Source organism: Chaetodon auriga, chromosome 11 (assembly GCF_051107435.1).
Source record: "Chaetodon auriga isolate fChaAug3 chromosome 11, fChaAug3.hap1, whole genome shotgun sequence".
Taxonomy (NCBI): Eukaryota; Metazoa; Chordata; class Actinopteri; order Chaetodontiformes; family Chaetodontidae; genus Chaetodon; species Chaetodon auriga.
The window spans coordinates 8,612,942-8,638,687 of record NC_135084.1 but is presented as its reverse complement, the minus strand read 5'-3'; the positions used below and the strand labels follow the sequence as shown (position 1 = coordinate 8,638,687).

Below are 25,746 nucleotides of genomic sequence, written 5' to 3'. Positions count from 1 at the left end.
GTATAACCTAAAACTACACCCTGGCTATCCTGGGAGTCTAATACAGTTGTCAGACTTCTGAAGAGTCATATGTAGATGAGTATTTATGAGGATTTAAGTTGCCATGGAGATGCACTGAAGAGTCCAAAAACATCTTAAAGGCTTGGCAATCTCTCTTTTCACATCTCCTTATGCTCTTGCATGTTGACTTGACACACCCCTATGAAGACTAAACTGTATGTGCATCATATGTCTGATGGCGTGTGAGTAGCTGTTATGTCTCTTTCATGTGGGTGAAAAAAGTAAATACACATCTTGTGTAAATCTCATTAAAAAATTGATCTGTAGCTTTCACCAAGTGCCTGTCTGGAGGGTAGACTCACATTTGCAGCTCTCAGGAAGATTCCCACGGTCAAAATGTCCATAGCTAAGGATACATTATTCTCATTTATCCATTTTAAGTTATTTTATTCTTGGTTTCTGTATATTTCTTGTGGAAATGCATATTATTTTGTTTTACCTGTTAATCACATGAAGATGGGAAGAGGAAAGATTTCCTCATCGGGAACTGATCTGAGGGCTGTATTTTACAGTATTAGCCTGTTTGCACATTCAGAAACACAGACAGATTCTACAGTCCACAGAAATGTGGACTTTGGCTGTACTGATCGGGAGATTTGTATTCTAAGATCATTAGGCCAACAATAAATAACATGCACTGAGAAAATTCCTACCCCTCCCATGATCCCGAGATTGACTCTTGAGGCTGCACGCTGGCTAATACAGCATATATATTAATGAAGGTCGCAATGAGTCATAATGTCTTCATGTAAGTCTCCTCCATGGACTATTTTTAATGGCCAGATAAACTCTCCACGCCTTCGGGGCTTCTGTCAGTGCGATGACATTGAAGAAGCCTGACTGTTGGGTTTCAGCACTGGGTGTATTTTCCCAAAGAGGCATGTGAGTGGGGGGGAGCTTTCTCTTCCACTCATTATTTAGTGGCCTGCCTTCAGCAAAGACCCGTGGACTCTGAAGTTAATATAAACTGTCAACATTTTTAGAAAGGATGTGGAAAAGGGAAATAGAAATAATAAAGTGCAGATAAGCTCTAGCCAAAAGGTTTATCTATGTCTTTTTGCTGGAGGGCATGTGTGTGTGTGTGTGTGTGTGTTGTGTGTTTTCTGCCTGATTGGTGGAGGCTTTCTATGACTAATGCACTTTTTAAGTGCTTATAATAGATACCCCACAAATAATATGTTGATGAGTAATTTGAAGTTCGGTTTTTTATTCATGAGCCAAACCACTTCTGTTAATGTGTTAACCCTTTTATGTTAATCGTTGGTTAAATTAGTCAAAATCTTCGAAGCACTGTTAAGTGGAGCAAAGCTAAAGCTCCCCAACATACAGTATCTTCTAGGATCTACTGTAATATCTACTGATTTTCAATCTATTGGGCCATTTTTTTTAGATGGGCCAGGGTATGAGAAAGTAAGACAGCAAACTTTACTGCCATTATTTTGAGCTTGAAATGACTCACAATTAGCCCTCTCTGCCTACTCTGCAGCTGTTTCTGCCCATAATGGGATGATTGATGTGTGTGGAGGTACATGAGACAGCGTGGACTGCCAGTCAGTGGAGCGCTGTCAGTTCACAGAGAGGTGAGCTAAACAAGCAATGGGCAGGCAAGTCTTTGCCTGTTAAGTTTATTTGATATTTGCAGTCAAAGGTATCCAGCTGTACAGAATTAAACATGTCAGCCTGTCAAAGAAATGATTCACTGAAACTGCAGTCTGTCCAGCTAATTCACACAAATATTTTATAGATATTTCTTCTATTATCACACTAAGTAAGTACATTTTTCTAATGCCATTTTGAAGCTACACCTGTCACAGAAGCTCCCACTGCTGCTACAAACTAGTACAAACCCTGCTGGATCAGGGCAGCAGCCCTGATCATTTCCTATCTAACAACTTTCCATTAAACCTGTGAAAAATGTCTTGATCCCTGCTGGATGTGGTAGAAAAAGAGTTTATTATATAAGAGAATAGGGTGCAAAATGCAATCAAAAGGAGGACCAAATTTCTGGCCGTGAGCATCAGTCTGGAAAACACATTTAGAAGGTATAACCCTCTCTGCTTTAAAAAGCTCATTTTGCTGAGAGTTCAGGTTTTTCTCTTTACAGTTACAGAACTGTTGCAGATGCTGTATATTTTCTTGGTTCGGGCGCTGTGACCTCCTGGAGTCTCTGCTGGGTGCATGGCAAACCCACGCTGACAATATATCTTTTTAATGAAAATTGTCTCCCAAACATTTCATGTCATTAGAAGGTCTATGTTGGTGGCAGATGGAAATAGTGGAAGTATAGCAGTGTCAGGTTTAACAACAGCTTGTTTGTTTTGGCATCACTGTTGTCATATTTCTCCATAATCACTCTCTGAAAATAGGACCATCTAGTCTCTGCCATCTGAGTCTGGAAGCAGTGTATGACTCACAACTGCTTGAGAATGAGCTCCATAATGACCAGTATGATGTATTCTAAATGTATTGAAGCCAGTGATTGTCTCTGAGAACTGCACTGGGAACAAAATCAACTCCAATATGTGCTGGGTGGAAGTGTTTGCCACGAGATTCGTTGGGTTATTTGCTCAGTGTTTACTGCATGAGCCAGAGAAAAAAAAAAAAAGATGTTCAGTGTAGTAGAAGGTTAGAAAAGCATCTTAACCCTGCACCACCCACTTCTGTCCAAGTGGAGATGATATTTACATTGGACGTGCTAATCACCACAGGTCCGTTAAAGCTCTCCTCATATCCATCAACACAATTCAGGCTGCACTTGAACACTGGAAAGAAGAGGCTTTACAGCATTGATTGTCTTAAATTAAGGATCTCTGCAACACCAAGATTGCTAAGAATTAAGTAGAGGATGTAGTTCGTGTAGACCGCATTAATGACCACCTATTTAATGGCATTCAAGTCTATAATAAGAGGAATGCATAATTAGACAGCAGGTACTTACAAACATGACCCTCTTGGGAATGTGGTCTGACTCAACCAGCGGATTCTTGTAGAGCCAAAGCTCCTCTGGTTGAATCACTCTCTCGAAGGGCTCCAGAAACTCCGTAAATCTGTGGCAGAACAAAGGTACACAGATCAGTTGCTCATTTTTTGTCATTCAGCAGATGTTTTTACACAGAGCAGCATGATTTTACCATGTGCTGTATGATTATTATTATGATGTCTGTTCAATGTGTGCACCGTCTGATTATGCCTACATTTCAGCATTTCTGGAAGGACCTGTTGGTTCTTCCACAAGGATAAATATAAGTGAGCCCATGTAAGCGGAGCGACTTCACCAAAGATCACCTACAGTGAAGAGTCCCGCTGCTTCATGCTGAACAAATTAGCATGCTCCTGCTTCCTCCAGCCCTGCCCGGCCGCCCAGTGATCTGTCAGACACGACCTTGTTCTCTGTCGTCTCAACAAAGTCTTTTTGTCACTGCACTCTAAAACAATTCAATAGGCTGCTCTGCTCCACAGTTGGGTTGTGAGATACTGTACATCCCAGGGCCACAGACAGCTCCCAATATTCAAAGCACCAACCACAGCAGAAATAGATTTTTTGAACAGTGTTGCTGGGACAGTATTGCTGGGGCATTGTCTTCTAACAAAAAGAAAAAAAAAAAAAAGAGAAAGATTACAGAACTTCTGTCATTGGGGAAATTTGCTATTAAAATAGAGGAAGGCATTACTTGTCCTCTAATCTTGCTCTGTGTGTTTGAAAAACTGGCCCATAAAAATTAAAAATAAATCAGAAGTGCTGCGTGCCCAGGGGTGCCAGTAAAAACCCTAGGACCCCTGAAAACAACCCGAGATCCTTACTTAAGACCTCAGAATAGTAAATATCTGCAGGGCCTGTGTGCTCCGGAGCTCTGGGCCCCATGGGTCTTAACTTTTTCCCACCATTCAGCTCCCCTGCCCACGGCACATTCATTCTGACAACATATACGCCTAATAATTCCTTTAACTATCTACATCAGTGATTCCATTCATTGAGACTAAAGGAACTGTTGAAACAGGAAGCTAATGGGCAAATGGGTGAAACTTAAAGCTTCGGCTACATCAAGCGGCTGTGGTCTGATCAAATCAACCAAGACACTGACAATTAAACTGGTTTAAAAATACTGTCACAATATCCACTTCCATATGATTAATAGCGTTAATTCCCATCCAGTGTAAAATCCATTCAAAAGAACGTATTGGGATCAGGATAGGTGGTGTGGATGAAATGGTACTTGAGCTCAACTGACAGGGTTATTAGTGTACATTAGAGAACCACTGATGTTGATGAGTAACATATGTTGTGTAAATGCAGAATAATTAGGCTGCTTGGCCTGCTAGTTAAGGTTAGCAGCTTGAAAGCAGCTCATATATACATATAGAAGTAGTGCTACTTAAACCAAAGAATAAATATATTACAAGTTATTAAACATGCCTTAACTTGAAATCAGAAAAATCCTTGCAACAAAAAAAATAAATAAGCAGGTGAGAAAGTTGCCCAAAGTTTGTGGAAAGATTCTTCGGTCCAGCAGGTCATTCTCCAGATGTACTGCTTCACTCTCAGTGGAAATAGCAATTGAGTAATGCTCTCCCAAACAGCTACATGCCCTTCAGCAAGGCATTTATCACGCATCCGCTCCACTAGAGCCACTCGCTGGCCAGCGGCAGAAGTGCGAGGACGTCCTGGATCGTGAGCAGCTCCTCAGAGTGAATCTAACTAAGTGGAAATGTTGGCTAAAAGGCACGCGCATCCTCTGCAAACCTTTCCGAGATAAAAATTGATTCATGTACAACAAATTGTCTTATTTTCCCTCTCTCCAAGCTATGGGAAAATCAATTATATGTTTTTAATCTCTCTGAAAGACACGCAGCCGAGCACAGTGCACTGTGAAAAGTCTGTTTGTGGGTCCGCTTATGGCTGTGTCATGAGGTTTTTGCAAGAGAGAAGCCTAATCAGTACTACCTAATTTTACACCTTGCTGAGCCCGGGCGCATGATTCACTTCGGCTGCATTACATTTACGGTATGTGGTCCACAATAAATTACACAGTGCTAATGATACACACCATGCTTCATGAATTACTCTACTTTGCCAGCTTGTCCTCTGTTAAGCTCTCTTGTTCAGATATCACTGACAGAGAATGCTATTTAAGTCCCCAGGGATTAAAAGCAGGCAGATAGAGCATAGTCAGAGTCACTCAAGGCAGACCCCACCTCAAGCCAGACACAGACCCCCCCCCCCTCCCCTTTCTTGTGAATACACACACAGAGTTCTCAGGTCATTAAATACCGCAGCGGTCTACCTGTCACTCTGCAAGGCTTATCTTGCATCCAACCTCTAATGTCTTAATGAGTTTGAGGCACACGCTCCCCCCAAGGTAACAACATAGATAAGATTCATCTTCACATTATTTGCTTGCATGGGTGCACATTAGAATGCACATAGCGTACACAGACCTGCTGCAGTGGAAAAAGAATCATGACTATTATTATCAAAAAAGGGGCCATTTAATCAAAGTTTAAAGGATTTTCAATGAAATCAAACCCTGTTTTTGATGCTATTTATGGACAGTTTATGTAATAGTCTTTCAATGCATGTACATTGTGCAATTACATCTCAAAACATATTTAACTTTGTTCAACCTCAACTCATACAATCATGTTCATCATGGTAAAAATAAACACAGCAAAGGTAAAATAATTTGGGCTGACATGAGCAATTTAATAAAAGGGTGCAGCTATGGATGGCAATGAATGCCTCGAATTTCATATGGTACTGTATTTTCAGCATCACCTTGTTTGCTGGGGATGATTACTTTAATAAGCTGAAAATTAAAATGCCTTTTGGACATGTAGTTATATTCCTCTTTCCTTTGGAGAATTTGTATCCAATCTCCTCCACAAATCAATACCGCCCTCAAAGGATTTCCCTTGGCTCAAGATTCAGATTGAGTTTTTGGCCTCATCTTCTCTTTTCCAACAATAAACTTTATTAAAAGAAAGACGCCGCTATGGTTTGGGCGCATTTTAAGGGCTCCAGGCTCCAAACGTCAAACACAGATGGAATTAATCAAGACTTCATCCTTGATTCCATGGACAGAAGAGCCAAGCCTTTGTGGAAATTAATTTCACTTTTATTGTAATTTACAGACTCAGATGAAAGCAGCAGGAAGTGCATCATTCACAAGCTGGTGACAGACGATGCATTTGTCTGTGTGAGGAACGAAGGACAATGTTGATTACGGTCACATAAGTAGAGCTAATGTCAGAGCTTGGAGAGGTAATGACTTACACAGCAGGCATCCCACTTTACCCTGCTGGGAAATAATTGTAATCCCACTGATTCAAAGAGAGTCAGCACATTCACGCAGGCAAAATGTCTAGTTAACAGCCAAAAGAGTTATATTTTAAATGTCATGTCATTTATGTCTTTTGTTTGTGGCCCCTTTCCTGTTATGGTTGCTCCTGTTTCTGCTCATTTCCAAGCTTAAATACCTGACAGAAGATTGCTCTCATGTAAAAGACCATCTGAGCAGCAGCTACAGAGACACTGAGAAGGGACAAAGACAAAATATAGAGAAACAGTTTGAAAGATCAACCATGTAGACGTCTCCCGAGATGCACACAAAGCAGTGTTAAAGAAATCTAAACCGTTTTTCCACAATGGCAGACTCTCATCAGTGCTCCAGTGTGACCCAAGGCCCTCTGACATGATCTATGGCCCAACTAGATGAGCTCTCTAAGTGCCCGTAAACAGGCGGCACACAAAAGGCCCTGAACTCAGCACCGCCTGCTGGCTGCCTGGGGAGTACCTCATTCTGTTTTATCAGCCTCTGTTTGCTCTGTGTAAAGACATGATTGAGCAAAGGCATAATGGCATCTGTCAGGGGGCCAACCTACAGCATGACAGATTAACTGACAACCTGGGAAGTCTTACGGTGAACATGTGAAGTTCTTAAGATAACCGATGTTGGCGTCAAACTTTTGAAAATCTGGAGATTCGTAGTGGTGAGAGGCTTCACTCCTCTGCAAGTAGTTGTAATTGTATGTTCATGCTCTGTGGACACAGGGAAGCCGCATACATTCACATTACGATCCAGGAAGAGCAGACTGTGAGTACCCTATAGCTTTGCTGTTAAATCTTTACATTTGACCTAATCTAACTCAGGAAGTTTTCAGCTTTTTGCCTGCTCTCTGTTCCTCTTCAATAAAGCTCTGCAATTGGGACAATTTATCATCACCAATTCCTATCCATCTCTGTTAGATGCATATTCTAAATCTGACAAGCCACAGCCAAGGAAATAAAACTGAATTATTTCTCAAGTTCTCCTCTCGCTTTCTTCCCCTGCTGAAACGCCTTGGAGATTTAGCACACAACAGCATCAAGAACAATACGAGCAGCTAATTTGAAAGCTCTTGATTTACAATGCACTGTGGGCAGAATATGTGGCTATGGCCTCGGGAATACATATCTTCTGTGCCACCTTGACAGAAAGTAAAAAAAAAAAAAAAAAAGAGTCATGAAGTTTCTCCTTAATTAGTTGGATATGCTGTCAAGCAATGAGGCACACAGAAGAGTGGAATAGCTTAGTTGTATTAACTTGAGGCGAGCTACCACTTTCACAGAGTTAAGTCTGAAAGTATTTTTTTGGCTGACTGTTTGTTTGTGTGTTGCTGTCTATCTGTTTTCATGCATCAGCCTATCACAGATATATCCAAACAGAGGCTGAGCATTCTCATCAATATTGATGGCATTATATCTGCTTGCAGGGGTTGGCTGAGCAGGAGCCAAATGCTGGGAGCCTTTATTAAACTATAGCTGCACAGCATTTATCTACAGGTGCAGGAGGCCACGGAGCAGCTCCAGCACTGCGTAGCTCGCTCAGCAGACAGAGTGTGTGACCTTCCCCTCTCAACAGAAATGGAAAGTATCAGGGAGTCTTACAATGTCCGCGACACAGAGGTGCAAAGCCCCACGCAGAGGTCTGTGCGGATGTCTCAGAGCTCGCTCTGGGCAGGTCTTGTCCTTAAGTGGTGAGGGCTAAGCCATTTTCCTAACTTTGTCGCACTTCTCACCAGCGCTGTTCACAGGTATGACTGCTAGAGTGCCTGATGCAACCCAGAGACACATTCAAAAGGATGGAGGGCATTGTGTCCGCTCACGTTTGATTGCATTTTCACTCACAAGGTGCACATTTGGCAATCAGCTGAGCTAGGAGCGAGCTGTTTGTGTAGTGAAGGGACTGAGGGGAAAGAAACTGGAGCTGACCATCTGCCAGATCTAGGATGAAATTTAAAATGACTTTTCAGACCAAATCAGAGGTGGGCAATCATCACTGCTTTTCTCTCGGTCTGATGGCACCCACATGTCACTCCCTGCTTATGATACCAATCATTTAATCATATAGCAGGGAGCTTTTGAAAAGTGACTTATGAGATCTACAAGCTATTAGGCTCAGAGGTTGTGTAAGAGCCCGGAGGGAAATTTCCATCCTTCTCTGTTGAGTGCATCTTCTGGTTCATTTACTACTGGTAAATTCCCATTCCTCTTCTTACACGCCATCGAATCCAACTGGAGCATTGGGCTGTTCAATAAAGCTAAATGGTCAGAGGTGGAATGTTGAGAGCTTTGGTCTCAATATGGTTTATATCTAAAAATGTATATTGACATTGGAGAGTTTCAAGGAGAAATAATAGGAGATACAGTTTGAAGTAAGAGAATGTTGGAGCAGACTATGCGCTGGCTTCTGATTCCTGGCCGAGTTTTATCCCAGTGGTGGCTGGCACACAGTCAGGCTGTTCTCGAGTGGACAAATCACCAACATACTGGTTGGACGGCCACTTAACACCTCTAAGCTCTCTGAGTTGTTGCACAGACCAGTCTCAAATGAAAAGGGTGATCATGCTCAGACTGTAGAATAAAACCTTGTAGAATAAAGTGCACTTTTTCTTTTGGGCCTTTCAGATGTGCTTTATCAAAGTGTTAATTCTCAGCCTGTCAGGTTTGGTTTCTGCAATCTATTTTTGATTTGGTGAAGAGGACTGGAACAAATGTTTGTGTTAAAGGTGCTATATTCTAAAGCTGATGGCTTGACTTTACACAGGCTGCAAATATTAATGTTTCAATTTGCATGAAGGATCAGAGAGGCAGGATGCATATCAGGAGAGGGACTAAAATGCTGTAAGATGCTAACCAACTGCTGGCTGTATCTTCAAATTTACTGCATAGGCATTAGAGTGGTTTTGATCTTCTTATGTATTCACCAAAATGTTGATCTATTCCTTAGAATAAGCTTCCTGGCATGTACTGTATTGTGTTATTTAACAATTATTATAGTGTCGACAAAAACTGACCATTATAAGCATCGCAAAGGCAATATTAATAGCCAGATTAATGTATTGGGTTCTATTACAATGAGCAAGTGTACCTGGTAAAGTGGGTCACAAACACATTTTTTACTCAAGTCTATTTGGCACATACTGAATGGATATTTTCAGTTCACATCAGCTTTTCTAGAGTTGTGCATCTATGAAATGTGCTGTAACAATGTTTCAACCAACAAAGAGAAATGTGTAATGACTGGATGCGAGTCACCTCAGGTAAGCCTCGGTTTATCACAAATCCACAACTTACACAGCAAACAATGCTGGAGGAAGAAGTACGGCATATAGGTTTTGCTTAAGTCTCCATTTCTTACTCCATGCAGACAAAAAATCCTGCATTTGCTATTCCAGCAAAATCAAATCTAACTCCTCTAGCACGGCTGGATTAAAATACAGACAACTGGGTATCTGTGATTTAATAAAGCCCCACTGCTGCAATTCAATTAGGGCTGGGTCACAGTGGAGAAAGAGGGAAGCTGACTGTCAGACTTTGGATACGTTCTTGATTTAATTACCTCACTTTATTTCATTCATTATTGGACTCAGAGACCAGAACACGGTGCTGCTGCCTTGACAACTAATATGTGCTTAATGTGTGGTTCTGATTGCAGAAGGGCCAGGAATAACAGCGCTTTTCAGGGACGAGACTTCTAAATACTTGTAAGCTCGTAACAGTCTACCAGGTAGATTACCACTGTATTCCAGAAACCTAGGCTGCATTGTTTTGGCTGGAAAGGGACCAGACTGCAGGGGAACGTGTGGCTGGTTATGGCGATGGGTTTAAAGGCTGAAGTTTGGAGACAGAACTGAGGCCTGGAGATGGGCTTTGAGCTGGTTTATTGTGCCAACATCATCAGTCACAACCTGACTTAAAAAAGAAACAGATGGATGAATTCCATTGTTAGCCAACAAATGAACTCAAACACCTGCTCCAGGGAACACTACACTCATAATATTAACAACCTCATCTGAATTCCCCATACAGCAAACTGCATAGCTAATATAATCATATTGAAATCAAAATAATTACTCAGATGTGTTAAAAGCATAGATTATGTATTTTCCTACAGGCTTCATATACTATAGTCTGCTATGTAAGTGCAATAAATGTCACATCCCGTCTCTCTCTGTCTCTGTTCGTGTTAGCGGTTACAGTCAGGGCCTTGGCTGAACGTGTCAAGAATGCACAGCACCAGTCCTGTCAGAGACAGAGGAGAGAGGAGCAGAGCCGGATAGATGCTGAGTGACACTCAGCCAGCTCTGGCTTCCCCAGAGATATGTATGCCTTCACAAGTTGGCTAAAGGGGAAACAAAAAAAAGAAAACACCATCCTTTGCTTGTCACGCAAAACCCCTGTGGGGGATGCAATGCAAAATGCAGGGTCATTCTTTTAATTTTAATAACCCATTCGCACTTGCCAATTCAAGAGGACACAATATAATGAGAAGCGAAATGAGGGCTGGCTACAGGTGTCTGTCCACGATAAAAGCTCCAGAGACACTCTGAGAAAGGTCAGAGGCCTGCATTTGAGACAGGCATTAGGAAAAGCAGTGGTCTGAAGCTGGCAAGACATGGCAAAAGGGACACAGAGGGATTGGGAAATAGAGTAAGCATGGTGTGGAGGGGGCCGCATGGCGAGATAAGTTTCAACCCACAGCAGGAGAGAAAGGAGCCAGGCAGCTATGCACAGATGATTTGCCAGCAGGCTTTACAAATGCTCCACAGGTCCAAGGCTTATATTCATTGGGCTTGCTGAGAAAATGCACGGACTTTACTGGGCCATTGGAGTCGGCTCATCAGATTTGTTGAGCTTTCGCATTCTCATTTGCACTCCATGGAGGAGACTGTCATTCTTGTGTGCTCCTATATAGTACTGTAGTACAAAGGAGTTATTCTGCAATGAAGTGTAGTAGTTCACTTTTCTAATGTACCTGACTTTGCTTCTCATGTGCATGAATTTCAGTTGGTCCATTTAAGAACACAGTAAAACACTCCATGAAATATGCTTCTTTCACAGAGTTATGTGAGATGATCGTACCAGTCTCACATCTGTGCACATTAAGTACAGAGTTTGACCTGAGAGGCAATTAGTTCCTGAGCATTAACACTGGGACCAGGAGGGAACAGATACCCTGGCTCTCCCCAAAGTTCAAAAATACACGAAATCTCACTAATAAACTCACTTTTGTTTAACTGTTTGTTTAACTCATTAAGAAACAGAAATGGAAAAACACTTGGGTCAGGGAAGTTTTGTGTTTTAACTGGATTATTTCCTGACAAACAACACTTTATCCATCCACCTTGTGCAGTACATCTCCAGTTCTAGACAACACACCAAGGAGTTAGTATGCCCAGCTCTGGTTCTCAAAGGGACACAAATTGTTTTTACATTTCTGAGTGTACAGATTACATAAACAACATGCACTGTGTTTACCTCTAATTAGTCTTTAGAGGTGTTGTTAGGCATATTTTTAACCAAGCTAGCAGGGCTAGCAGGCTGGTAAGTTCAAACATAGTCTAGTTTGAAAGTAATTTCTAATTTAGGACAGAGTGCACGTGCCACTAATATGCTAAGGGTTGCACAGGCTGAAATAGTTCGAATTTAGGCATAGTTACAACTTCAATTTTACAACTAACCCTTAGTAGGTGCAAAGTCTTCCACAAAATAGCAGTTGGCATGGAGCATCGCTTTGAAAGGCGGGATAAGGAGGATGAGGAGGAGCAAGTTATAGCAAATTATATTGTGTCGGTAACACATTCTCCGTGACAGCACAAACAGTGTTCAAAGACGACTGGACATGACAGACAACGCTATAATAACAGAGCTTTTCACTGTTTGGCCACAGGAAGTGAAAACGTCATTTTCTGCAACAGTACTTTGTTTTGTTTGGAATTTACACTAGTTAAGATGGCAATTGCGTCTCCATGATTGGTTGCACACCACTGACACAGCTTTAGCATCAAACTAATCAGTTTCAACATATCATTTAGCATTGACTACTCTAACTTAAGAGAGAGTTTGTGTACAGCAGGATGCAACAGCTTACAGAACCGTGAAGCTGAGGCAGCTTACAAATTCATTAATTTTATTATTTACACCTGTAATAACATGTAGTAACAGTTTATTAACAGTGCTGATTTGCTTTCTGGTGTATTTCTCTCATAAGAAGTAGTGTAAAATTAAACTAATTGTACCTGCTTTACATTTAAGAGTTTATTGAAGCTACACTCACACCGGTGCTGTAATTGCGCTTAAGTTAAACCACAGAAGGATGAATGCATACGGGAATTATGTACTTATCAGTTAACCTTGAAATGTCTACAGTACGAAGGTAAAATCTGAGCTTTGCTGCATTCCCCTGCTTTCAAACAGATGATTGTCAAAAGATGAAAACAGGCCTGCTCAGGCACAGATTATGAATTCTACAGGCAGAATAACTGACATCTATGGTCACCTCAGAGGTCCAGGAATCTGTTTTCAGATCAAAGCAAACACCTAGCATCTCTGGAGAATGTATATACGCAAAGACACTTGGGTGGGTGGGTGCGTATGTGTGATTTAGCTGGCATGTGGAGTTTATTAACTTGGGCATCAAGGTAACCATGCTGGGAGAGAAAAAGACAGAAGGGAGGGAAGGGAGTGAGGTGGAAGGAATTCGACAGATGCATCCTGATCACTCACACTGGCTGTGATGTTGGACACAGATATGGGACTGGGACATAAGGCTGACATTTATCAGTGTTGTCATGCTCACTGTTCATCCTGGCAAATGTCAAAGTCGACAGCAACAGGAGAGAGATTCCAGCCTTGTACCTCTTTGGCCATTTAAACAAAGGGTGACAACGGACACCCATCAACAACACCCACGGAGTGTTAAAGCCGATCATTAGCCGCATCAGAAGCCAAGGTTCACTAATAGATGTTCAGAAACATATACACACTTAACCTTGTATGCTGGTAGACACACACACACACACACACACACACACACGCATACACACACTCTTGCATTTCCTTACAAACACAAACACAAACATACATGGTGATGTTATGCTTTCATGCATCCATAATCATTTATTTCATATCTACTGATCTGTAAAGAGTCTATACTGAATGGTCTCCCACTGTTGCACCCACTTTCCCTGCCTCAGGCTAGTCAAGTTTCATGGCTACAGCTTGAATTAATTTTATTTCCCTTCCTGGTTATTGTTTTGTTTCCACCACTCATCTCTGGGATGAGTTTTGATATCACTTGGATTTTCCTTCCAGAAAATCACACTCTGTCAGCCTGTCCTTTTTTCTAATTTTCTTGAGGAGGAGGGACGGCGATGTTGTCTCAGAAGACTTAAGGGATTTGTTTGTTTCATCCGCAAGAAAATTAAATGACCCCCCCCCCCCCCCTTTTATTTTTTTTTCTGTTTCCACAATCCGCATGTGCAAATAAACAATATCTGTGGACAGCAGCACACCCACTGCACATACAGGGACGTAAAGATAAATCCCACTTAGAGCCCTGCACATTCAAATAGGTGTTTTATTTGATTCTGGATGATTAAGATCTTTAAGAAAAGCTGGAGGAGCCATGGTGCCAGTTCAGGTGCCCCCTATTCTTATGTCAATCGCACGGGGCAGAGTATTGTCTCTGTGCTACATATAGTACGGCTTACACAGTATATCTTAAAGGCCCTGCAGACCCTACATATTTTCAGATATTCTGTCTGACTAGACATGTGCTCAGGTTGAAGGTGAGTGAAGCTACGCTGGAATTCGGTGAAGTCACCAAACCCCACGCACTAATAAGGACGATAAAGGCAACAAAACTAGCAGGAGTGAGGGAGATGTCAATCAAGCCCACACAGTGTTTAGAAGAGCTCTAACCAGCCAAAGTAAATAAAATCCCTAGTGGGTTTACTTGCGTGTGCAGGGCTTTTAACTGCTTACAGTAAAGTGAAACCATTAAATGAGCTATGAAAGACTCGTGTTTGGTGAACATGTTTATCTTATTAACGGTAATTTCTCAAAAAGCCTTATGAATAAACATCTTCCGCACGACTGGTCGTCCCTGACAGGTTGTCACGTTCGTAGTATGTGTTTGAAGCGCAGATGTAACGACACTAATAGCATAAATGATGGGTGTGTTTCATTTCAGTGAAGTTGCCAAAGAATCAGAGAGAGCTAATTTGTCCCCAGCCTTACATGTAACTCAGTCAAGGACAATTCAATCAAGTAGTCCTTAACCACACGGCCCTGAGATGCAATCTAATTGGCCTGTTTAATTTAAGTGAAAACACCTGTGTGAGTGCAGCATTAACGTGAGTTGGGGTTTTCAACTGCATGTGCATTTGTAGAATAAAAAGTGAAGTTAGACGGAGTCCACGTCAGTCTGGACCAGCCTCTTGAAGTCTGTGGTGTTTAATGACTCTGACTGTAAGCCTGATTCAGTCCCATTATGATTACTGTTTGTTCAGGCCTTTCAACTGAATGTGGCCTGTTGACAGCACAGGTGTAAGTTGGTGAAAGCATAATTAGAGAGTATTATTTCATAATCATCCAATCTCATCATAAGGTCAGATTTCAGTGGAGGGCCACAGCTCAGCTCAAGTTTAACTCACTCTCACAATCTTCATTCACCACCAATTTTTGGAATATATTACAGTTCATGTTCCTCCCTCAACAATGTCATCCAACTTTGGCTTTTTCATTTGTTTTCACTGGTCTTGTAGCATAAATGAGTAAGCAGAAGAGTTTTTAATATATTTTTATTTTTCAGTGTGCCGTCCAGTGTTTAATGCGTGCTTCTTCCTGCTGTCAAAACTAAACTGTGTATGTGGGTGGAAATATAACGAGTTGTTGCATGTGGAGGGTCTCGACTTTTTCAATAATGCCCACGACTGTTTCCAGCTTTAGCAAACTTGTAAAACTGATATACATTTAATGCTCGTCAACAAAAGTTTGCTTTTCTTTGGCAGTATTTTTTTTGTTTGTTTCAGTAACACAATGGAAGTTTACAGTTGTAGTTTACCTTAAAGTTCTAAAAGTTGTCAGAGACTACCTTTTTCTTCCCTTCCACTAGGAGCTGCATGTGATTCACCTTGCTGTGGCATAAAGTGAGCGATCACTCTGCAGTGCATTGTCTGAAGGAAACCACGGAGGAGTCATCAAGGAAAGAGTCTGGCCTGACAGCAAAACTCAGGGGCCTGAGAGGGACACACACACCCCCACACACACAGACGCGATGAAAGCTTCTCCAGAAGGAGAGGGGCTTGCTTGTTATATATTTGGGGATTTGAGCCAGGAGACTGGCGCATGTGTGAGTGTGTGTGTTGGAGGAAGGCTCTTTCATCTCCTCAGCCCCTCATCTGTCTTTGTACAGATAAGAATATGAAGCTGGAAATGACAGTAATGGAGCAGATCTAAGAAAATACCTGAGAAAAGGGCAATGCAGAGAAGAAGTGACAGAGAGAGAAGGTGAGAGACGAAGAATGTATAAGAATAGAAATATAACAATGGGAGGAAGTGTAAAGCAGTGCCGGGAACTTTCTCTCTGCTCCACCAGAAGCTGTCACTTCCACACTCCGTCCACACCTCTGAGGTCTGCAGATCAGCCTCCACCTACTGAGCACAGTTCAAATATTTCTTCATCTATAAGACTAATGGGGACGTTTTTTACAGTACATTTCTAGACAACCTGAATGATTACAGCACATACCATGCATATATCATACAGTGCATCTCTCCAATATTCTATATGTTAATATAATATGTAATTGATGTGGTTTTATTTCATACTTAAGCCGTTTTCTCTTTCAAATTAATTGAGCTTTGCCATTGGATTTCCTTACACTTGTGATAAAAATGACACATCTCATCATAAAACAGTTCTGTTATCACCTTATAGTTTAATTCCCAGCTTGTCTAGAACGTCTAAATCAGACAATCAAGGTTTAAGTACCGTTTAGTTTAAGCACTGCTAGTAATCATGTGGCAGATTGAACCTTTGACATGATTTTCATTTTCAAAATCAGGAATTTGTACTTATTGATGCAGGGCTAAAAGAAATGTGTGTGCCGGATCCAGTGTGATAATGATGAAAACACTGCATCACAAAGGTTGTCCAAACACTGAATAATTATTCAACTGAATACCGTATTGCAGCACGAGCTTCGTCATCAGAATCAGCAATTTCAAATTAGCAGTTAAATTCCAGAATACAAATTTCCAGCTGAAAATGCCGTTTATGAAATGCCCATCAGCATAAGCACAATCCTGACAATGACTGCAGTCTTAATGAGTGGATTTTTGATTAAATGTCCCCTGTGAACATGGTGGCATCTCATTCATTTTCTTATTTTCTCTTTATATTAAGAGCTATAGGGGTGGGCTGGAAATTAAAACAGATCTGGGATGAAGTAACTGCAACTCTACAACATATGAAAAAAATGATTAATTCCACAAGTTTTTAAATACATGTCACTAATGACTACGCCATTAAGTAAAGAAAAGTGCTTCTGATTTCTCCCAAACTCTTAATGACACAAGTGCAGGCTGGATGTAACCGAAGAGAAAACACTTAAATCTTCTTCAGATATGATGTAATGAATTCACGGCAAAATTATGCAAAAATGTCTGCTTTGATTAACTTCATGTTGACCTGAATCTGTCTACCAAGCAAATGGGTTATTTTCTGTGCCTCTACGCGCTCAGTTGCCAGTTTGTTCGGTACACTTGGGTAAAACTAAAGCAGCCTGCTGCAGCAGCTCCACCGTCATGACGGTTAGAAAGTTCAGTTTTTGCTTAAACGTTTGTGCAAAGGTCTTAATTCAACTTTATAGTCATTTCAGAGGCTTAACTTTGTTGTGGTGTTGAATGAAAGCTGTGTCTAACACAACTGTCTGTCCTCATTGAATTGATGGGCTGAAGAAAAATAGGACAATATCACTAAATTAGAACTGTTACATGTAGTTGAAAGCTCCAGAAAATACTAGCAAGTAGATCTTGCTGAACAAAATTCAAGCAATCCATTTCATGTTTGTGGAGACACTGCGCTAAAAACACAAATGTCAAACTCATGGTGGCGCTAGAGGAAAGGTCAGGAAATCACCACAGTCAGTAGGATTCATCGTCTGAGAACCATGAATGTCTGCACAAAGTTTCATGACAATCCATCCCATAGGCATCGAGATTTCTTCTTCTTCTGTGATCCTGTCATCTTTGTGCCAACAGTAAATTTCCATCATCTAATGGATAAGTTAAGCCACAGGGCAAGACTTGGTATGTTCCTTTAAGAAGAAATGGTGAAAGGGACACATGGGGAGTAACTGAGGGATGTGATACTCAGGGAGGGATAAAGAGATGAGGTTGGATAGATGACAGCAGGGATGGCTCGCATAATGAGCTGATCAAACGATTGTGGAGAATGAAATGCCAGAGTAGCTTCGAGCGGTGACAGACTGAGCTGTCAGGGAATTCCTGGTCTTGGTGTGACAGTCAGCTGCCTGTGCTCTCCTTGGAATCACAGTTATTTCTGCCACAGCACCTGCAGAATGTGCTGATCCACACTTGTCTACCTTCTCTTCCCCGCCTCGATCCTTCTGGTAAACACAAGCAGCCCCATTCTGTCCATTCTCAGTCCCTCCTTTCATTACATAAATCGTCTTCTGTCTGCCAAGGTCTTTTCTGTAAGTCCGTTTTTCCATTCATCTATCCTCCATTATTCCATCTTTCCCCCGTAGTTACTAATGAAATTTGGCATACGACACACAAATCCTTTTTAAAAACCTCATGCCTCTGGCATTGTGTCCCATCTTTGCTTCTTCACTCAGGCTTTCACCTGTGCTTGTCGAATTATCTTTCTTTTGTTTGCTTTAATTGGGTGTCCCTGAACAGACTGCCACTTTTCAAAAGTTACCCCTTTAAGGATTAAGTAATTAATCAGGTAGATTTTACATAATCAAGTACAACAATAGATGTTCTGCCTGCACTGTTTCAGACAAAGATCGATAAACGAAATCTCAGAGAGATTCACACTCTTTTCGGTCATTGTTTCCCCCCCGATCTCTGGTCAATTTGTGTCAACAGCATCAAGTGCGAATTGAAAGTGTTTCCACGTCCTTCTATCCACAGTTTTCAAGCCTGCGATCTCAATTTTTTGCTTCTTCTCCAAGATAATGAGGGTTACAGATTGGATGACCCGCGATTCAGTGCCTCAGATGTTGGCTGCCAAAAATAAGAAATGCAGCAAGAGAATACACTGTATTAATAATGCAGATAGGGAAACGCAGTGGTAGCAGCAGATTGCTCTTGATAGAGATGTGTCACATTCTTGAAAAGTGATTTTTTAACAAACCTTTGAACCGTAGACACAAAACAACCTAAAAGCAACAAAGGCGTGTATATGAGCATACAGTTGCCTCGACATATGTCAGAAGCAGAGCAACACGGTATCTCACCACCTGATGAATATCATTCTAATGCTCATGTGCCTTTTAAAGCCTACCAACTTCTGAGAAAAATGCCTGGTTCTAAAAGCTAGATAGTGAAATTTCTTTGTCAGCAGATCTTTTACTTCAGCTCTCTGCCATTACCCACTGTGCAGGTATCGTAAAATCAGCTTGAGTGAGCTTGTTTGCTTGGAGATTTTGCCCATGGGAAGAGCCATTTGGACTGAACCACATAGACTGGAGATATAAAACAAAGAGCTGAAAACTTCAAAGCTGCAGAGAGGAGTGCTTAATCCTTTTCGGTGTATAGGATTAATATTAAATACCATTTAACAGAGCTTTAAAGTGGCACTCACACCTATAGCCTTTGGCTGAACATTTTCTATCTGGAAATCTGCATCTGAAATTACAATTTGATCATTTTTATATATGAATATGTTAATGAATATTTTAGTGTCAGTAAATTATCACAAAATTGTCCCTTTTCAAGCTATAATCCTAAAGTTATTGATGAAATCAAAGCCCGTTTTTATTCTATTTATGAGCTACATTTTTTCTGCCATAGCCATTGAATGCATATTTACATTCTGCAGTCTCTTTTTGATATATTGTAGTTTTTTTTTCTGTAGTGACAGAGCCTACCTTATCACTGGGGAATTACTTGTACAGGAAAACTATGCGTAGTCCCTTTCACACATGCAGTGCAACCCTAAACTTAGACGTTACCCGGAGGAGCGGTATGTGAGAACACAAATGTCGGTCCAATTAGCTGAGGACCGGACATTAAATGGACTTTACCCCCCCAGCTCCTGAGTACAAAGTCTGTTTCATGCCAGATTGAGCCCATGTATGAATAGAGCAGGTCACCACATGCTCTACTCAGGCAGAACCCCGTGCCCAAACCAGAAGAAGTACTGATTAAAACGCACATGTTGGACAATCTCCTGTTGTGTGTGTGTGTGTGTGTGTGTGTGTGTGTGTGTGTGAGAAACTGCAGCTCAGGACAATGTACCGACATGATTCTACATTGTCTGGAGTTCATATAAGAAAACAGTTCGTGTAATCCAAAACAATCTATCTCTTCATAGCCTCTCTGGTTACTATTCGCTCTCTTTACACTCAATCAGAACTGTATGAAGTTACTGTTAATGCCATCATGACATCCTGCTGTTGCTTCACATTAAAAGCATTGAAGTGCCAAAACACAGGGTGGTTTTTATTGTGAAGCAATGGATTTGTCATTGTGCATGCTGCTGACCAGGATCCTCTTTCAAAAATGCATCTATTTAACAAGACAGCCGTTGTTTCTGGCATCTTTCCGTCAGCCGATTATTCCTTATTTTTGCAAAAGTGTAGCCACACTGAACTGCTGCAGACCTCCAACTTCTCAGCAAGGTAACCAAATCAACTGTGTCCTGTTGTGTGGAAAATGACTTGTACCACATGCACCAAGAAATCAGATCACAGATATTTTTTTTAGCAATTATTTTGGGCTGATTTCTTCATCAATACCATTTGAGCAATGGCACCATCAAGAGGTGGCTGGGGGGGCCACAGCCGTCCTGATGCAATCCCTGACCCCCGCTTGAAGGATTGTTGTGGAACTCCAAATGTCACCAGAATGAGTTTATGCACATGAGAAAATATACTGATGATATATCTGTATGCGATTCCTTCACTCTTACAGTGACAGAGTTTTCAACCAGCCTGTATACTAGAAAAACATAAAAGAATTCCTGAATTTCACTTCTGGCTTTTGGTCTTGGTGTGCCAACTTGATGAGAAATATCTGGGGGTGTCACTGAACATGAGCTTGTTTGGCTGCGCTGTAAACAGCTCTTCTGGTGTATTTCTAACAAAGTAGCAGCATAACAGGTATTTGCTGTGTTTTCCATCATTAATCCAAAAACAAAAACAGACATAACTGTAACATTCTCCTTGATTAAAAACACCTTTTTGTTTACATCAACTACTCAGAGATAATATATGCTCTGATGACACTGCAGCAAATCTTCTACAAAGAGATTTTCTTCTAAAACCAGAGCGCACGAGCCTCCATCCTTAACATGCAAGCTAAACAATCCGCTTATTCTTAAACGGTCTAAGGCCTGACACTCTACTCTTCCCGGTCTCACAAGGCTTTCTGAGACTTGCCAAGGCTCTGGGCTGGATCCCAGGGCTGCTCCTAAGCCTCCCTCTGAGAGGGGAGGATGATATGCAGTGCCGAACACTGTTTTGAAGGATGACTGGTGTTGTTTTTGGGCACACACTGTTAACACAATACTACGGTATAATCCTTAAAATTCCAAGATCATTATCAGTGTTAGAGGGTATTTAGCTCATCTTGTATTGGCCAGTCTGGCATGCTTCGATGCAAATACGTGTATAAACAAAATTCCTCTTTGATCACCAGAATTCTCTGCAGCAAAGGAGTCCATTCATCTTAAATCCAAACTGTCGCCCATAGCACAAATAAATGTGTTTTGCTTTGTTGCGTACATTAGCCCATAAAAATGCCCTCTTCTCCGGCCAATCGCTCCATCACCAAGCTTTTATATTGCACTGATAAGAGAGCGGTTTTGGTACCTCTCTATGCTCTGAGTAAAATCTCCAAACAATCTCGATCTTCCTAAGTGACTATCTCCTCCTATCAACCTCTGTCTCTTCCTTTTGGCCGTATGCCCTTCTTGCCTTTCCTTGTGTGACATTTGCTGGAATTTATCTGCTTATTCAAGTGTCCAACTATGAGCTGAGGAGCAAACACAGAAACTTAAACTCTGAGCTTGTGGTGATTGATTGAGGACATGAGCTCTGCCGCACAACCACTCAAGGAAGAAATCACTTATTGGTATTTGTCTAAGCTCTTGTTTGTTTTGCTCCAGATTACAAGGAATGTGAAATAGCACCAATCTTATTTTCCTCTCTTTCTATGTCGTGTGGCTAAAAAAAAAAAAAAAACCTTTATCTTTTTCAGATTCAGTTTTCAGTTTTTGTTTTTTCCACTTTGTTAAATGTCAAAGATCCATTTCCATTTAGATGGAACTTTTTGCTTCACACTCAGGAGATGTGTGACTCCTGGGGTGCCCACTAAGCTATGATAACGGCCTGGCATTAGCAGTTTGATAGCACAGGGTCGACCTAACGTCACACACTTGGCACATGGCTAAGGTCAGTGCACCTCCTGAGGCCTGGAACACACAGGCAGCATGGCAAGCAAGGGCAAATAAAAAGTAATATTCCCTCGAAGGCAGGTCATCTTTGACAAAATTTGGATGTGAACAATGTAGGGAATTCAGAGCTCATAGGTTTAAAATCCGGCACAATACAGGAAGAGTCCTCAGAGAGTACAGGCATGTGGTTTACTGTGTGGTGGAGAAAAACTGGAACAAGTTTGTGTGGGTGACCAGCCAAACACAGAGAATAAGTTTTATGTCTATTGGTGTTACAGTCAGCATTATTTAATTAGAATCAAAGACAAGAGGAATGACAGAACTTGCATGTGTGATCTCTGATTAAAGACATCTCTGATGCATTCATATCTGCTTATGAGCCTAAACTAAAGGATTCATTAATTCATTTTTCAGCATCCCTTGGCACATGTTCCCACTTACGAAGGAAAACGAACAGCAAATGAGAAAATTGGTTCATTTTTTTCCTTCCTGTGAGTCAAATTTAATACTGAGCTGCAGAGGTAGGAAATAATAAAATGAAATTCTAATTCTAACTGAGCAATGACGCAAGGAAATACATAGCTGCTAGATCTTTTTGGTAAATATACACAGATATGGCTTCCATTTTTTCCCCGAGATAAAACTATACCTACCTACACTGTGCAGCAGACACAAAAGGTGGTAGCTAAAAATCATCCTGTGCACCCGAAGTGAGAAAAAAACACATTTCAGTTGACCCCAATTATCCTGCCGTCATCTCGGGCTTCGGGGTGAAACAAGAACAGGGACCTGCTGCTCCGCAGGGCCAGAGGGCAGCTTTCTCTGATCTGCCAGGCAAAAAGCTAGTTCAATACAACAATTACTGCTGCTCCCAAAGAAATGCATTAGATCAAATGCTATGATACACATGACCGAAACTTGCTCTTTTGCGATCAAAAATAAAGGCTCCCAATCTGAAGTACAGAGCACAATCAGATACGTTTAATGTCTATTATCTTTCAAATTTTAATTAAACTAAATAATTACCTCATTACACCAGTATTTACCCCTATCCAATCACAACTGCCCCTGAGGTCATGCTAAAATGTCACAAATCTCCCAAAACTGCAGAATATACAGCAGGTTTGAAGATGACATGTGTGTTAAAGGATTCGATGATACATATCTGTGCCTGTGCACAGTCACACAGAGGGAGTAAACTTGGCTGTGTAACCAAATGAATGTTTTATACTCAGTTCAGAGGCACTGCTGTAAGCACAAAGCAGATCCAGTTTACTGACGGGGCCCCATTACAAGCACAGTTTATTTGCCTTCGCTTGTTTTCTGTGTGGTGAAGAGGGAATAGGGAGTAAAACTCAATTCATTACAGTGATCAAGCTCTTGACTGGGGCTTTTGCAGTAGGATTCAGCAGCTAGTTGATGATGGTGATGATGATATTGTGTGAAATAGTTTTCTTATGTGGCCTCAGGCACTGAAACACAATAACAAATCAGCGAATCCCTCAGACTCACACAAAACAAAAGGCTGCACCACCAGGCTTCAGTGTAAAAGTCTGATGCCTCCTCTCTGAAATGTTCCATTCTTTGGAGCGATCCCTCCTGTTGAGACTTCCCATGTCAAACACTGGGAAGGGTGCAGGCTCCACTTGGCTGCATCATCCTTTCAGGGTGACAGCACACATACAGCTAGACCACTTAGCCCGAGGACAGATATTAATGGTAATGTACACAGCCTATGCAGGCGGTGTACTCCAAATCATAAGAGCTGATTTTTGACTTTTTTTTCCCCCCTGAAATGGAATGAAAGCAAAGCCGCAGCTTTTCATATAACAGGACCTGGGGCTTTTTTTTTTTTTTTTTTTTTTTTGATCATATCAAGCAGAAAATCAATAAATGACACAATCATGATGCAAACAAGGCGTAGTGCCCACAGGCTAGACAAACAGTTAATAATTCATATTACTGTTAGTTTTGAGGGCTGCCTGTGAGACAACCTTCATGCAAAGTGGTGGGCTTCCCTTGGGTCACTCTCCATTTCTTGTAAAGTGGTCAAAGAAGCTGCCTCTGCCTCTCTCTAAACACCTCTAGACAGAAATAATGCCACTCGTTTATTTCCCAGATGTGATCAAAGACGGGTGACAAATCAATTCACGACAGAAAGTTAAATGCTGATGGATATTCAACTTGTTTTTTTTTTTTTCTTTGCAACCTGTTAACGCAGCGTCTGGAGTGGTTTCGCAGCGATCTGTCCATGCGCTGCGGCTCAGCACAGGGACCTGTCCGTCCAGCACCACACCGCGGCAAGCGAACCTGATTACAGCAGTTCAGTGTCTAAAGCATGGAAGGACACATGGATACCGCCAGCCATGAAACCCAATGTCATCGCCAGCCCACATAATGCCAGACTAGATTTCTTTCACACAACAGGAAACTCGGCTGCTTTTGACGCTTTACTTACACAAAAACTCCGAAAAGCAGAACTCGGATGCCAATCTCCAAAGCCAGTTCTCGCATGTTTTTCCTGCGGTCTGGAGGCGACACGTTCATGATTCTGAGATAATCCGTCAAGTGAAATGGGCAAAGGCGGCCCCGATCAGTTCTGACTGCTGCTCACTTTGTAATCCACCTCAACAAAGCGAGCGCTTCCAGCCGCGGTGCTCCCTAGTCCTCACACACGCCGTGCGCCTCCATCGCGACTCGGTCACCTGAAGCAGCCTTCCCCGGTTTTCCTCGCCTTCGCCTGTCTCCGTTGGTCTCCGTCTGTTTCAGTCTCCCTCGGGCGATTTTCTTTATTGCAACTCTGTTGCTGACAGCTGCTCTTCTATCGAGTCAAAGTCTCTCTCCTCCGCTCCATCAATTACTTAAACTGGGCTGGAGTTTTGGGAGCAGAGCAGAATAAGAGAGCAAATATGAGAAAACATAAGAGGTGTGGGTTAGTGCTGAGAGTGAAAGTGATGGGAGACAGCAAAGTAAAGAGAGAGACTGAGCATCGACTGTGTGTGGAGTCAGAGTAGGTCTCTCTCTCTCTCTCTCTCTCTCTCTCTCTCTCTCTCTCTCTCTCTCTCACCCCTTGGCTTCACTTTGGAGAATCAGAGGTTTCTGGAACACCACTCAGGACTTCACAGGAGACCGGATGAATAAGTTCAGCCCTCCCGTCCAGTAAAGTTGTTGCGATGAGCTGAATTTCACCTCGTCTAGTCTGACACCAAGTGACATCCCTCCTGAACAAACATCTCCTCTTGAATAATGAAGCACTCACAGTAAATGTGACCACCGCAGCAGTGCAGTCTCTGAAGGCTTCATTGTCAGAACGCTGTCACAACAGCTGTTAGAAGGCATTAGGCTCAGCACTCAGCCTGACACATGATCTCACATTACTGTGCCTTAAGACGGCTGGTTCAGGGGAGCCCTGCTCTCTCTTGGCTCTTCACCATATATTCCAACCATACCACCAGGAAGAGTGTAGTACCTCGGGGTCCCTGCAGCCAGACAGTGATAAAGGAGCACAGGCAGCAGCATACCTGCAGGCCAGGAAACCTGGCCAACACTTCATAGGCACACATGAATATTTGATGCCTTCTAAAACTGGCCCTCCTGCATTACCTGCCAGTCCAAGATGTGGCTCTGTGTGTGTATGAATGCATGTGTGTGTGTGCGAACGGGGGAGAGACCATCGTGGAAAAAGCCCCTGACCCAAAAACTTTTCTGCTGC

General features: G+C 41.9%; 1 protein-coding gene across 1 annotated transcript in view; it reads right to left on the bottom strand.

Annotated features, from left to right (window-relative positions):
- The window catches only part of plpp4 (phospholipid phosphatase 4), a 44,558-nt gene extending 19,540 nt beyond the window's left edge, over nucleotides 1–25,018 (bottom strand). The window contains exons 1-2 of the mRNA XM_076743882.1: nucleotides 24,493–25,018; nucleotides 2,999–3,107 (exon numbers count right to left, since the gene is read on the bottom strand). Coding sequence (XP_076599997.1) covers nucleotides 2,999–3,107; nucleotides 24,493–24,581 — 198 coding nt within the window. The 5' untranslated portion in view covers nucleotides 24,582–25,018. The remainder of the gene's footprint in view (nucleotides 1–2,998; nucleotides 3,108–24,492) is intronic.
- Nucleotides 25,019–25,746: the final 728 nt, after the last annotated feature.